Here is a 15,015-nt window from a genome sequence, read left to right as displayed (position 1 = left end):
CCTTCCTCTGTAGCATGGGGCACAGATCACAGCTGGAGGACTCTCTGCATCTTGGGGTCTTTGAAGCATCGTTTCAGGGACTTCAATATTGGAGATATAGGTGAGAGGATTATTCTAGGAGGGGTGGGTGAGATTCTGTGGCCTGCACTATGCAGAGGGTCAGACTAGATGATCATAATGGTCCCTTCTTACCTTAAAGTCTATGAGTCTATGAGTCTTCCTACAGCCCGTGTGCCCAGGGCCTCCCTCCCCCTCACACTCATGTCGTTCCTCTCCCTTCCCCCCCTGCTCAGCCCCATCCCATCTCCTCCCTCCGACCTCGGCCTTGCCGGCTCCTTGTCTGTCGGGTGTCCCATGGGCCGTGAGCTCCTGAGGGCAGGGCGCAGGGACAGGGCTGGCTCTGAGAGGTCATGCTCACTTCTGGCGCTTGGACGTCAGAGGGACAGGAGCTGCCACCAGCATCGGCCCCCCAGTGATGTGTCAGTGGGGGCTACTCAGCCAGGCAGGGAAGGGCCCAGGGCCAGTGCAGAGCTGGGGCCAGGCCCTCACGGGAGTCTCTGGAAATTCTCCTAACGCCCCTCCCCTGCTCTCCCCCAGTGTTTGGCCTCTTAGCCCAGAGCTACGTGGAGACCATCATGAGCGGGAAGGTGCCCTGCCTGGATGATGCAGTGACCACCATTGCCGCCAAGCAGAACCAGGCTGCGGTCAGGGAGGGGCTGGCTCTTTATGACGCCCAGATGGAGGAACAGGTCACGTTCCCGGCGGAGGTGGCCATGCTGTCTGAGGCACATGGAGCGTGCGAGAGGGCAGCCCTGCAGCTGTTCATGCAGCAGTCCTTCAAGGATGAGGATCAGAAGTACCAGGAGCAGCTGGCGGTAAGTTTATGGGCCCTGCACGTCCCCCGCCTTGGACCTGCCCCTGGCTATTACTCTGCTCCTTTCCTGGGTCTATTACAGAATATCTGGGTAGTCACTCACTGACCTGGAGCCCGCTGGGCTAAGTGCTGTGTACACACAGAGCAAAGGGGCAGCCTCTGTGGCTAGGAACTGAGGTCCCCTCTCAGCCGTGCGGTGGCGTGGCCCTGCAGCTGCTTAATGCACCCAGCCAGGGGCTCAGGGCTCCAAACACCATAGGGACAGTCCCCTCTTATTGTGACTCTGCCTGGGTCGCACCATGTGACAAAGGGCCTCAATTTTCAGAGAGTTGGGTGCCCGGGCAGCAGATCAGGGCTCAGTGAGGTTTTCAAAAATGCTGCAGCAGGTTGGCACCGAATTCCCACTGACAATCAAAAAGAAGGGCTTTGGCTGAAGACACACATTCTCAGGAAGCCTCTTCTTGTAAAAGTGATTTATTTACCCCCTTTACTGCCCGGCCTCGGGTCAGATGCTGGGCCCTGGGCTTCCACTGCCGAGGGGGGGACGTCTCCTGACCACACGGGCACGAGCACACTGGGCAGGGCAGAAATGCAGCCCCTCCCTCCTCACATACACTCCCCGCTCTCTCCCTGTCACTCCCCAGACGGCGATAAATGAACATTACAACACTGTGCTGAGCAAGAACCAAACCAAGTCCCAGGAGACCTGCCGGGCCCTGCTCTCCCAGCTCTCAGCCGACGTGGAGAGGAAGCTCAGCGAGGGGGTTTACATGAAGCCCGGCGGGTACCAGCTGTACGTGACTGATCAGAAACAGGTGGTGGAGAGTTTCCAGAAGACGCCCAACAAAGGAGTCATGGTGAGTGCTGGGCAGGGCTGCGGAGCTAGTCGGGGGCAGCGTACGCGCTGCGGCGTCCTTATCTGCCCACAATCTGTGGGCCTGGGAAAGAGCATCAGGCCCAGCTGTGAACACTCAGCATCTGAGATACCGGGCTGCTGCCAACTCCACAGAGCAGGAAGTCACCAGGGAAACCCTGAGAAATACTAATAGGTGTTGCTGTCTGAGCCTTCAACGTGTGTCAAAAGTGTCACCACAGGACTGGAACAAGGCAAATGCAGTGTCCATCTTTAAAAAAGGGAAGAAGGACAATCCAGGGAACTACAGCCCAGTCTGCCTCACCTCAGTTCCCTTCAAAATCACGGAAGGGATCCTCAAGGGATCCATTTTCAAGCACTTGGAAGAGGGGGAAGTGATCAGGAACAGTCAACATGGATTCACCAAGGGCAAGTCCTGCCTCACCAATCTGGTTGCCTTCTATGATGGGGTAGATGGATTTGTGGATATGGGGAAGGTGGGGGACGTGATCTACCTTTGACTTCAGCAAAGCTTTTCCTACGGTCTCCCACAATAGTCTTGCCAGCAAGTGAAGGAAGTCTGGATTGGATACGTGGACTACAAGGTGGATAGAAAACTGGTGGATAGATTGTTGGGTTTGGCTGGTAGCAATCAATGGCTAGATGTCTCATCTGTGGTCGGTTTCAAGCAGAGTGACCCATGGATCACATCTAGGTCCAGTTTTGTTCAACATCTTTATTAATGACCTGGATGAGGGGACGGATTGCACCCTCAGCAAGTTTGTGGATGACACTAAGCTAGGCAGAGAGGTAGATACGCTGGAGGGCAGGGAGAGGGTCCAGAGTGACCTAGACAAATTGGAGGATTGGGCCACAAGAAATCTGATGAGGTTCAACAAGGACAAATGCATTGTTACAGGCTGGGGACTGACTGGCTAAGTAGGAGCTCTGCAGAAAAGGCCCTGGGGGTTACAGTTTATATGAAGCTGGATGTGAGTCAACAGGGCGCCCTTGTAGCCAAGAAGGCTAATAGCATATTAGGGGCATTAGAAGGAGACTTGCCAGCAGATCTAGAGAAGTGAATATTCCCCTTTATTTGGCACTGTGGAAGCCACATCTGGAGAATTGCATCCAGTTCTGCTCCCTCCGCCCCACTACAGAAAGGATTTGGACTGGAGCATGTGACCTATGAGGATGAGAGATTACAGCTTGTTTCCCCTGCAGAGGACAAGAGCGAGGGGGGATCTGAGAGCAGCCTGCAACTCCCTGAAGGGGGGTTCCAAAGAGGCTGGAGAGAGGCTGTTCTCAGTGGCAGCAGATGGCAGAACGAAGAGCAATGGTCAAGCTGGGGAGGTCTAAATTGGATATTAGGAAAAACTATTTCACTAGGCATGTGAGGGAGAAGTGGGCTGGGTTCCCTAGGGAGGGGTGGAATCTCCATCCATAGAGGTGTTTGTCTGGGCTTGACTAAGCCCTGGCTGGGATGATTGAGTTGTGGTTGGTCCTGCCTTGGGCAGGGGGTTGGACTCGATGCCTCCTGAGGTCTCTTCCAGCTCTGGGATTCTATGATTCTAAATCTGAGGCACCGCTGGGTCTTACTGTCCACCCACTGGCCTCTTCCCATCCCAGTTCTGTGTCTCTGCTTCCTGCGCAGAGGGTCTAGTTAACGTACCAGTGACAAAGCCACCAGAGCTGTTAGCAGCCCCTGTGGAAGAGCCATTCCAGGGGTACGGGGCCATTCAACAGGCATCCGCCAGCCCCCGTCACTGTCTGGATTTGCCGTGTCAGTTGACAGGACCGGAGTTTAAATTTGTTTTGAAACTATTTCATTGGTGTGTTGCTGCAGGTTATAAAATCCTATAAAATCCTGAGCTGCAGGAGGGGGGGCTGGCTCCCAGCTGGGCTCCAGGGCTCCCCTGCAGACTGCCAGGCTAAGCAGCAGGCGGGTGAAAGGGGCTGGCTGGAGGGAAGCCCCTGACCAGTCTGGGATTGCCCCAGCCCCAAGAACCCACCCCCAGGGCACCGTTTAGGGAGGGCAGGGGCTGACTCCTCTCCCCCAGGATCCCTGCCAGGGCTTTGCTTGCTCTGCCCCTTCCTGTGGGTGCCAGGGGGTGAGAGGACAGCACAGAGCCTGCGCCTGGCTGGGGAGGGCAGGGCAGTGAGAGACCCAGGCTGGGTCCTTCCCTCTCGCCCCCCGACAGTGACAGGAAGGGGAGCAGCAGCGTCCTGGTATGAATCCCAGGGAAGGGGCCTTCAGCCTCCCTCCCTCCCTGCTTCCCTCCCCCCCCGAATGGCACCGCTGGCCCCACACGGTCTCCACATCCCAGGCCCTGCCCTCAGCTCCTCCCCGCACTGCCCAACGCTCCTCACTCCTGCACCCCCCACACCCTCCGCCTCTCCCTGACCCGCCACCCCCAGTCCCTGCCCTGACTCCTGCATCCCCCACATACCCCAACTTGCTGCCCTGAGACATTCCCCCCCCCCACAGCCCTGACTCCTGCATCACCCTCCCCCCAACTCCCAGGCCCCTGCCTTGACTCCTTCCCCCATTCACACTCACCCGAACCATCTCCCCTCAGCAGCTCCTCACAGCCAAACCCTGACTCCTCCGCCCCCCACTTATCAACCCACAGCCCTGAGCTGCTCCTCACACTCCCCAGCCCTTACTCCTGCACATCCTTCACCCTCAGACCCCTACCCTGAGTCCCCCCACCCCCCACGCCCTCAGTCCCTTGCCCCGACTCTGGCACCCCCCATGAACCCAAAGGCTCTGCCCTCAGCCCCTCCGCACACACCCCTGCCTTGTCTCCAGCGCCCTCCACACCCAAACCCTCTGCCCTCAGCCCCTGCTCACAGCCCCCTGCATTGGCAGGCTCTGGGGGGCTTTGTGCGGGTCACTCGGCAGCCTCCCTTCACAGATTTTCAGCTCCCGGCCGCGTCTCGGGGCGATTTGCTCTGCCGAATGGCTGAGTTCTTGTCAGGCAATTCTCCCCCTGCTGGTGCCCCCGCCCAGAGATCAGCACCTTGTGCCCCTCGCGCCCAGCGCAGCCTTGAGTGCAGAGACTGACCTGCCCCCTCGTCCCCAGGCGGAGCAGGTGCTGCAGGAGTTTGTGGACAGCAAGAAGACAGAAGCAGCCTCCATTCTTGGGGCCGACAAAAAGCTGTCAGAGGCGGAAAAGACCCAGGCAGGTGAGTCTCTGGGGAAGGGTTTTAAGCAGGTTTCTTCCTGATTTTCAATCATTTCAACAACAAAGACAACAACCCTCCATCCCTATACAGCAGAGCTATGGCTGGGAATCCACGGCCATCCTGGGCTCAGAGGTGTCCCTGCAGCAAACACCACGGTCACTGGAAGTCACCCATTTCCAGGTTGTGCTGTGGGAGCTGCAGGGGCTGCTCGGTTGTTCTGTTGAAGCTGTTCCACGTTGTGTCACCCGTCAGGCTGTCTGGAGAGGCTCATGGCTGTGAGCGCCGGTCTCAGGGAGACTGTCAGACACACGCGGGTGGGGGGTCCTAGAGTTCGACTTCCCCATCTCAGTAACAGAGTCACAGGCCGCCCCTGAGCCCCCCGTCTGTCTTCCCCCCGACCAACAGAACTTAGTGAGAACGGCCCCGTCAGCCAAAACTCCCAGCACATCGGTTCCCCCCTATAGACTAGATGGCTCTGGTTATCCAGTCACTTCCACAAGCCTCTCAATGCAAGTCGGTGCTTGGCCAAGCGTAACGTGACCCCTCAGCCTGACCCTGCGTTCTCTGGGGCCCAAAGTGGGGCCCAGTCGGGTCTGTGGGAACCCACCTGCAGCCCGACCTGTGGAGCAGGGGTGGCCATTGTATCGCCATGGAAACAGACCAGCGCCTCCTGTGGAGAGGCAGCTGCCATGTTAGAATCAGCCCCACTCCTGTCTGCAGGGCTGGGCGCTCTCTGCCCCATGCAGACTGCACAGCAGGGGGCTGATGCCACGTTCTTTGCATTTCCCATTTCCACAGCTGACCAAGCGAGGTTGGAGGAGCTGGAGCAGCAGCGCAAGGCAGAGGAGGAGAGGAGGCAGCAGCTGGAGCAGCAGGTGAATGACCTAGAACGCAGCCACCAGGAGAACATTAGCCAGGTGGAAGCAAAGATGAAGGAGGAGGCTGAAAAGCTGAAACAGGAGACGGAGGCAGCTCTGCAGTGCAAGCTGAGGGAGCAGGAGAAGCTGCTGCAGGAGGGCTTCTCAGAGAAAGCCAAGCTGCTGAAAGAGGAGATGGAGCAGATGCAGAAGGAGGCAAAGGAGCAGCAGGAGAAGCAGCAGCAGGAATGGGTGAGTCCCTGTGGGGCTGGCGGGGTGATGTAGGGAGCGTTTCCCCCAGGGAGCACCAGGAACGCCCAGTGGCCAGTGTGGTAAAGCAGGGAGTCGATACGCTGCATTAACCCCCCACCAGGGAGATCTGCCTTCTCAGCACAGGGCTGCACTTCAAATGCTGCAGCTGCTCTGTAGCCTTCTCCTTTATTTAATTCCCCCCTCAGCTCAGTGCTGCCTGCGCCAGGGCTGGGTCTCTCACGGGTGGGGCTGGGCCTCGGTTTCCCATTCTGCCGGCCGATTGGAGCCGGGCAGGTCAGATGATCCTCCAGAAAAGAGCTTATTTTCTGGAGGATCGCGTCCAGACTGGAGCTTTTCTCCAGCTTATCTACAAGCCGGAAAAAAGCAGCAGCCATGTTAATGCAAATGCCGTGGGGGATATTTAAATAGGATTTGCCTATTCCAAAGTGCTACATTTGCATCCCTATTACGGAATAGGGGCCAATGTAGACACAGCCCATGGTTCCCTCCTGGCTCCCCTCGGATACACTGGAGCTGCTGAAGGGTCTAGTGCGGGGGGAGGGGGAACCGCACACCCAGCGCACATAGCCAGGAACCAGCCGAAATACACACGTGTCACGCCATTGGTCAGTGCATCCTACCACCCCCTGATTGGTCGGCTAATGTCTGTGACCAGTCCCTGTGCAGACCACGAACCAGCCACGCGCTGCAGCTGCAGCTCTCACTCCTCATTCCCCTGCTGACCCCTCTTGTTACCCACAGGCCGTGAGTCAGTTCATGCGTCATCCACTCGAAGCCTGGTCCCCTGTTTCTGTTTTCGTTCATTGTCCATGTCAGGGCCACGGCCTCCCCCTTTCCTCTCCTTGGCTTATCACTAGGGGTCTGCGCCCACTGCTCGCTGTACTCGCCAGCCACCGCTCTGGGTGCAGGTATCTGACCAGGGGGAGGGGGCAGGGTATCAGCTGAGTGGGTGTGACTGACCATGCTGGGTCTGGGCACAGCTGAGGGAGTCTGCTCAGGGCGAATTGCTCGAATCCGGGGCTGTCTCTAGCCCCCAGACTGGAGATCTTCCCAAGTACGCCACAACCTGTCCCACAGAGCACTTCAGCTGCCTGCCTGAAGCCTCATGAGCAAAACCCCTCCAACACCCCAGCAATACCCGTGCCCCTGATGGCCCCGGGCCTCATACACAGGTGGGAGGTCCTAGCACCCAATCCCACTTACCCCGAACAAGTTCTGTCCAGTTCCAAGAAACCAGCCACAGATCCCTGGTCAATTTACTCTCTGGGTCTTACCCACAAATCACGCTGAGCCAATCCTTCGGAATCTACGATCTAAAGGTTTATTATCACAAGAAAGAAAAGCATGAGAGTGAGGTTGTTAAAGGATAGTACATTACATGCATCGAATCTCCCAGTTCTCGATGCAGGCTCTAGCAGAGATGTTACAGCTGCTGGCTTAAGAGTCCTTGTTGCGCATCCTAGGATCAGGATGGGTCCACAGGTCTTTCCGGCCCTTCGATCCCTGCACTGCTACCTCTGGGATGAAGTGCTGAGCTGAAGACCAAGATGGAGACCACCACATGGCCTATTTATGCCTCCTTCCTGGTCTCTTCTTGGCTACAGCAGGTCACCTGGCCCGTGGCCTATCCCTGTGTTCCCTGCTGGTAGCCCCTAGGTATGAGTCCCCACTCTTGAGGTGTGTCCTTGGCCTATAGAGGGCTATTGTTCCAGAGCTTTGCTCGTTAGCATGTCCATAGGCTGAGCTGCTTTGCCCATGGTTCAGCCACATATAGAGAAACATTTGGTATCCACCAAAATACATGCTTATAACGTCACATACCGACATTATACAATCACATGAATAGTGCATATGGAATCAGAAGAAAGGAGGCTTCTATTTGACACCTCACAGGGCCCCCTTTGTGCCACATTTGGGGTCAACACTCCCCCACGGGTGCAGCAGTGATCTGACTGCTCCTTTCAATATCCAGTAACGTGACAGTGGGTGTGTGAGGGGACTGGGAGTGGGCGGAGGGGGGAGTGCACATGGCTCACACGTCCCACCACCCCGGAGCACCAGAGATGGGGAGGCCGTATGACTCCTGCCTCTGTGGAGAATGGGGAGGAGAGAGGCCACGTGACTCCTGCCCCCCAAGAGCACAGGGGAAGGGGGAGGGGCCCATCTCTCAGCCCCCCAAGCAGAGGGCAGGAGTGAGGCCTCATAGAATCATAGGACTGGAAGGGACCTCAAGAGGTCATCGAGTCCAGCCCCCCGCCCTCAAGGCAGGACCACGCTCCGTCTACACCATCCCTGACAGATGTCTATCTAACCTGTTCTTAAATATCTCCAGAGAGGGAGATTCCACCACCTCCCTTGGCAATTTATTCCAATATTTGAGCACCCTGACAGTTAGGAATTTTTTCCTAATGTCCAATCTAAACCTCCCCTGCTGCACTTTAAGCCCATTACTCCTTGTCCTGTCCTCAGAAACCAAGAGGAACAAATTTTCTCCTTCCTCCTTGTGACACCCTTTTAGATATTTGAAAACCGCTGTCATGTCCCCCCTTAATCTTCTTTTTTCCAAACTAAACAAGCCCAGTTCATGAAGCCTGGCTTCATAGGTCATGTTCTCTAGACCTTTAATCATTCTTGTCGCTCTTCTCTGTACCCTTTCCAATTTCTCCACATCTTTCTTGAAATGTGGCGCCCAGAACTGGACACAATACTCCAGCTGAGGCCTAACTAGTGCAGAGTAGAGTGGCAGAATGACTTCACGAGTTTTGCTTACAACACACCTGTTGATACAACCTAGAATCCTATTTGCTTTTTTTGCAACAGCATCACACTGTTGACTCATATTCAACTTGTGGTCCACTATGACTCCTAGATCCCTTTCCGCCATGCTCCTTCCTAGACAGTCGCTTCCCATCTTGTATGTATGGAACTGATTGTTCCTTCCTAAGTGGAGCACTTTGCATTTCTCTTTATTAAACCTCATCCTGTTTACCTCTGACCATTTCTCTAACTTGCTAAGGTCATTTTGAATTATGTCCCTATCCTCCAAAGAAGTTGCAACCCCACCCAGTTTGGTATCATCTGCAAACTTAATAAGCGTACTCTCTATCCCAATATCTACATCATTGATGAAGATATTGAACAGTACGGGTCCCAAAACAGACCCTTGAGGAACTCCACTTGCTATCCCTTTCCAGCAGGATTTAGCACCCTTAACAACAACTCTCTGACTACGGTTATCCAGCCAATTATGCACCCACCTTATCGTGGCCCTATCTAAGTTATATTTGCCTAGTTTATCAATAAGAATATCATGCGAGACCGTATCAAATGCCTTACTAAAGTCTAGGTATATGACATCCACCGCTTCTCCCTTATCCACAAGGCTCGTTATCCTATCAAAGAAAGCTATCAGATTAGTTTGGCATGACTTGTTCTTCACAAACCCATGCTGGCTATTCCCTATCACTTTATTACCTTCCAAGTATTTGCATATGATTTCCTTAATTACCTGCTCCATTATCTTCCCTGGGACAGACGTTAAACTAACCGGTCTGTAGTTTCCTGGGTTGTTCTTATTCCCCTTTTTATAGATGGGCACAATATTTGCCCTTTTCCAGTCTTCTGGAATCTCCCCTGTCTGCCATGATTTTTCAAAGATCATAGCTAAAGGCTCAGATACCTCCTCTATCAGCTCCTTGAGTATCCTGGGATGCATTTCATCAGGACCTGGTGACTTGCTGACATCTAACTTTCCTAAGTGATTTTTAACTTGTTCTTTGTGTATCCTATCTTCTAAACTTACCCTCTCTCTGCTTGTATTCACTACGTTAGGCACTCTTTCAGACTTCTCGGTGAAGACCGAAACAAAGAAGTCATTGAGCGTCTCCGCCATTTCCAAGTTCCCTGTTACTGCTTCTCCCTCCTCACTAAGCAGTGGGCCTACCCTGTCCTTGGTCTTCCTCTTCCTTTTAATGTATTTATAAAAGGTCTTCTTGTTTCCCTTTATGCCTGTAGCTAGTTTGATCTCAGTTTCCTTTCAACCGTCCGCGGCTGCAGATGGACCTAGGACGTGCTCCCTCTCCGGCCTGAGGAGAAAAAGGGATTTTTACTTTGGAGACTTTAATTGCCACTTGGCAGTTTATAGTTAGTATAGTTGTTAATAGTTAGTCTAGTTAGTTTTCAAAATCTTTGTTTTTCTGTCCTAATCTATAGTTGTGTTCTGTAGCCTTTAAAAAAAACTGTTTTCTTGTTGTTTGCAACCTACAAAGACTATGCCTGGCTTCAGGAAATGTTCAGTGTCAGGATGCCATGCCTGCATCCGACGGACACTCGCGCTGTGTCAAATGTCTGGGGGACGGGCACATCCCGATGAAGTGCTCGCATTGTATGAAACTGACAGCGCGCACCGGGCACGATCGTGAAATGTGACCGAGAGTAATTTTATTCAATAAAGCCCTCCAGACTGATGCGAGCGAGCCGTCCTCCACTGCCTCCGGGACTCATGCAGCTCGTTCACCCACAAAGGAGCTTCGCAAGCTGGCTGAACGACCGCAGCGATGGAGCGTGGGGGACAGACCGGGCACCTCTGGCTTCTTGCCGAGGCACCCGACGGAGAAGACGGGCAAGGGCCGTAGTGCCTCAGCCCTGAGCCTTGTTCCTTCCAAAGACCCGATGCTGGCTTCTTGTAAAGGGCCACGGGCGGAATCGGCACCGGCAACGGCTCTAACAGCCGTGTTACAGCGGGCTATGGTGGCCCCGGCACCGGCTGACGCTGCGCATGCGCAGTCAACTACAGCCCTACTGGCACGCACACCTGCGGGGCCGGCTGCTGTGACCGCGCTCTCCATGGTGCCACAAGTAACAGCGCCGACTCAGGCACCGCAGGTAAGCATCGGCGCAGCACAGCCCTCTGCACCGCAGCCTCCTCCAGCACCGGCACAGCTTTTAGCTCCTGCGGCACCGCTGACTCATCCGCAGGGCAGCTATTCGACTGGGGCCACCCCACTTCAAACGGCACCGTCTTCCCGTCTTGATCCTCCGGTGCCGACTAAGGCACTATACAAGTCAAGGCGTGTTCGGACACCTTCTCTCACGCCAGACTGAGCTGGGTTCTCCCCGAGACCCTGGTCACCAGCTTCATCTTGCTCAGACAACCATCATGCTCCTCGTTATGTCTCCACTAGGGATCACTACCATAGATCACCTCATCGATCACCATCATACCGTCACTACCGCATTCAAACTACGGACGTGCAGCAAAAGCAACATCCCTTGCTAAAGAACTTGCAGTCTTCACAAAAATCGAAACTGGCTCTCCCCTTTGATGAGGCTATCCTGGAGATCGCCAATGATATATGGCAGACTCCAGCTGCTTTCTTACCGACTAACAAGAGGTCGGAGAAGAAATATTTTATAAACCAAAAGGGTATGGACTTTTTGTTCACGCATCCTCAGCCCAATTCCCTCGTCACGGATGCCGCACAACAGAGATCCAAGACGGCTCAAAATAAAAATACTGCAAGTGACAAAGAGGCTAAGCGCCTGGACATTTTAGGCAAAAAAGTATATTCTTCTGCCACTTCAGTTCTCCGAATGTGTAACTACGCGGCTCCCCTCGTGAATCATGATTTTGACAATTATTCGAAATTAGTCCCTCTTGTAGAAACACCTACCAGACTCTAAGGGTCAAATCTTAAGGGCAGTAATACAGGAGGGCTACGCAATGGCTAGAAGAGCACTGCAGATTGCCCTGGACACAGCTGAGGCAGCAGCTAGGGCCACAGCTACTGCTGTAGTCATGTGTCATGCATCCTGGTTACACCAAGCTGTGGCCCCGAAAGAGTTGTTCAACAAGGTAGAAGACTTACCCTTTGATCGTAAGTCACTCTTTGCCCAATGCACTGATCAGGTGTTCCAAGTGTACAACGCTTGGGATGTATATGCCTCCGTATAAGCATAAGAGGTATACGCCCTATACCAGAGAGAGACCCTTCTCTTACGTGACATTCCGTGCCAAACCATATGAGCAGCAGAGGCCAAGGCAACGCCAACAGAAACAAAGACAACAGCCTAGCAAGGCATCCAGCCACCAGCAGGGGCGGCAGCAAGTTTGATGGGTCAGTCGAGGGACTGCGCACCACCCCTTTGTCGGGAGCTTCACACAATCCGCTAGCTTTATTCCATCATCGGCTGAGGCCTTATCAACGTCGCTGGTCTCTGATTTCCACCGACCGATGGGTCAACGACATAGTTGTTTCAGGATATGCCATCCCTTTCAACTCAATCCCTCCCCATTCCCCACCCTCCCCGTCCCTTTTCAGGGACCCCTCTCACGAGACTCTTCTACAGCAAGAGGTGTCTCGACTACTTATTATAGGAGCAGTGGAGAGGGTACCTATTCATTTCCGGGGGAGAGATATCTACTCTCGGTACTTCCTTACCCAGAAGAAGTCAGGGGGTTGGAGGCCTATCCTGGACCTATGCCGTGCAGCAACTTGGTCATCTGCTCTTACCTTTGCCAGGCACTATGCCCTTGTGAAAATATTGAAGAACGATTCAGCGGTGGCGCAAGCAGTCTTGACCACAGCGCAGAGACCATAAGTCCAAAGCACACCAATAGTGTTGGACCACTGCTGTGTGCTCACCTCGAGTGGAGCACCCTCGGGGACACTACTCGACGAAGAAGAGAGAGTTACTCACCCTGTGCAGTAATGTCTGTTCTTTGAGATCTGTTTCCCCGTGGGTGCTCCACGACCCACCCTCCTCCCTGCTTCGGAGCTTCTGTTTTATTTTTCAGACGCTTCTGGTTGGGAGGAAACTGACGAGCCGACCCGCGCTCAGCTGTAACGGCTCGAACGGTGCGAGGCAGCAGGAGCGCATGCGCGGGCCAGCAGGGCTACTGCTAAGGAAGTTTCTCCATTTGCGGCGCCGGGACGAGCCCAGCACCTCGAGTGGAGCACCCATGTCAAATTACATTTGTTTGCACCTCATCCCCCTCCCTCACTTTGACTCCCTCCCCGCACTCCCACTGCAAGTTCTCCACAGGAGCAGCCAGGTCCCAGCAGGGGTAGCCATCAGGGCCCCACTTGGGCTTGGCCAGTGTTGTTCAGGGACCTTGTAGGGGGTTCCTATTTGAAAACCCAGGTTGGGGGGCTGATGCCCACCCACTTGTGAAAGCCCCTTCCCCAGTCTGGAGGGAGGGACGAGTGAACCTGTGGTTCAACTAATTTCAGGGGGGCAAATGATAAAAAACAAGGTGAAGGGGGGCAGGTTAAAACAAGGTCAAGATGGGGACACCGAGCAGAGAACCCTGGACAGCGCCCACTGCTCCTCAAAGCTGTCGATGGAGCCAATGGATGCTGCCCAACGGAACGCTGCCCGGCTACGTGAGACCAGGGAGGAATGGAACTAGGCTCCACAGTCGCTGAGCCCCAATCGTCCAGCATCCTCCTGCTGGTGCTGTAGCTGGCGGCTTTCTCCAGGGCCAGGAGGAGGCTGACGAGCCCTCGCGACTTTGTGGGGCCACGGATGGGGGGGTGCATGTAAATAAAAAGGAGAGGGGAAAAGTGCAGCCAGAACCTCAAGAAGAGGTTCTGGAGGCGCCGGAATAGGGGCTGCAACCTCGTGCATTGCAAGTATGCAAGCGCCAGGTTCTCCCTCACGCTGCAAAAGGGGCAAGTGTCCGGGATGGGGGTGAACCGCGCCAGGTACACACCCGTGCTCACGGCCCCGCGAAGGAGCCGCCAGCTGATGTCCCCGATGGGCTGCGGGGTTAGGTTGCAATGAGCACTGTCCCAGCGGGGTTCCCCGCCCTCCACAGGCCTTAAACAGCCCTGCCACTTGGTGTCGGGGTGGGACACGAGGGTGAGGAGCATGAGCATGTACAGGTGGTTCAGAAATGGACCAGCTGTACATCCTGCCTGCGGCCCGTTGGCAGGGGCTCGTCCTCCCCCTGAGCGAGCGGGGTCAGACCCAGGGCCTCCATCTCCTCAAGGTTGGGCAATGTGGGGCGAGGCGGGGACCAGCAGGCAGCAGAGGCCGTACCTCCTGGTCAGGGTGGGGAAGGGGCCCCAGCCACCCAGGATGGAGCAGGAGGCGGCCATCGGGGCTGATGTGGTGGCGTGTGGGAGGGCCCGGAGCTCTGAGCTATCGGCTGCCGCCTGCCCCGAGCAAGGGCCTGGGCTCAGACCAAACCCGCCGCTGACTCCCCAAAGGGACTACACAGGGTAGCGGGTTGGAGCGGCTGCCCACTGACCCCGAGGGGGGTGCCCCTCCCAGAGCCCACCCGCTCACAGAGCCCCTCCCCTCTGCACCCACAACCTGCCCCACCCCTGCTGCAGGGAGGGACAGATCAGTGGTTTGAGCATTGGCCTGCTAAACCCAGGGTTATGAGTTCAATCCTTGCGAAGGCCGTTTAGGGATTTGGGGCAAAAATTTGTCAGGGATGGTACTTGGTCCTGCTGTTAAGGCAGGGGACTGGACTCGATGACCTTTCAAGGTCCCTTCCAGCTCTAGGAGAAGGCAATCTCCATTATAAGGTCTCCTCACACAGCGCCAGCCCTGCCCTGGCCCAGTTCACTTCACAGCTTGGCTTGTGGCTGGAACTGGCAGGGAGGCTGGGCTGCCTGCACCTCTGTGTGACGCATCCTTACCCCAGGCAGGGAGCCTGCCCCAGGGAGAAATGGAAACACTTCCCCTCCCTGCCGCCCGCACCCTCTGATTGAGCTCGAGACTCTGGGCTCAGCTCTTAGCGCCGTTTGGGTCCAACTTTCAGCGCCTGCCCCAGTGGATGGCACGTCCATGTTCACACCCCTCCCCTTCTGCGCTGGCTCCCTCCTCCACTCGCACCCCCTCCCAGCCTGGGGTCTACAGCTTGTTCTCTGATCTCACCCAGCACCCTCAGGGACCTGGCAACGTCTTCTGACCCCTCCCTCAGGAAAGTGACCCTGTGAGTAGCCAGCACTTTGGCT

General features: G+C 55.4%; 1 protein-coding gene across 2 annotated transcripts in view; it reads left to right on the top strand.

The window, feature by feature from the left end:
- LOC142819498 (guanylate-binding protein 1-like) overlaps positions 1-15,015 on the top strand; it is a 47,461-nt gene that overhangs the window by 28,501 nt on the left and 3,945 nt on the right. For both annotated transcript variants that reach the window (XM_075907111.2, XM_075907112.2), the window contains exons 8-11: positions 598-875; positions 1,519-1,731; positions 4,814-4,916; positions 5,715-6,025. In XM_075907111.2, the coding sequence (XP_075763226.2) occupies positions 598-875; positions 1,519-1,731; positions 4,814-4,916; positions 5,715-6,025 (905 nt within the window). The remainder of the gene's footprint in view (positions 1-597; positions 876-1,518; positions 1,732-4,813; positions 4,917-5,714; positions 6,026-15,015) is intronic.

This window comes from Pelodiscus sinensis, chromosome 22 (assembly GCF_052426305.1).
Source record: "Pelodiscus sinensis isolate ZL-2025 chromosome 22, ASM5242630v1, whole genome shotgun sequence".
NCBI lineage: Eukaryota > Metazoa > Chordata > Testudines > Trionychidae > Pelodiscus > Pelodiscus sinensis.
The sequence above is the reverse complement of the archived record's forward strand: the minus strand, read 5'-3'. Positions and strand labels throughout refer to the sequence as shown.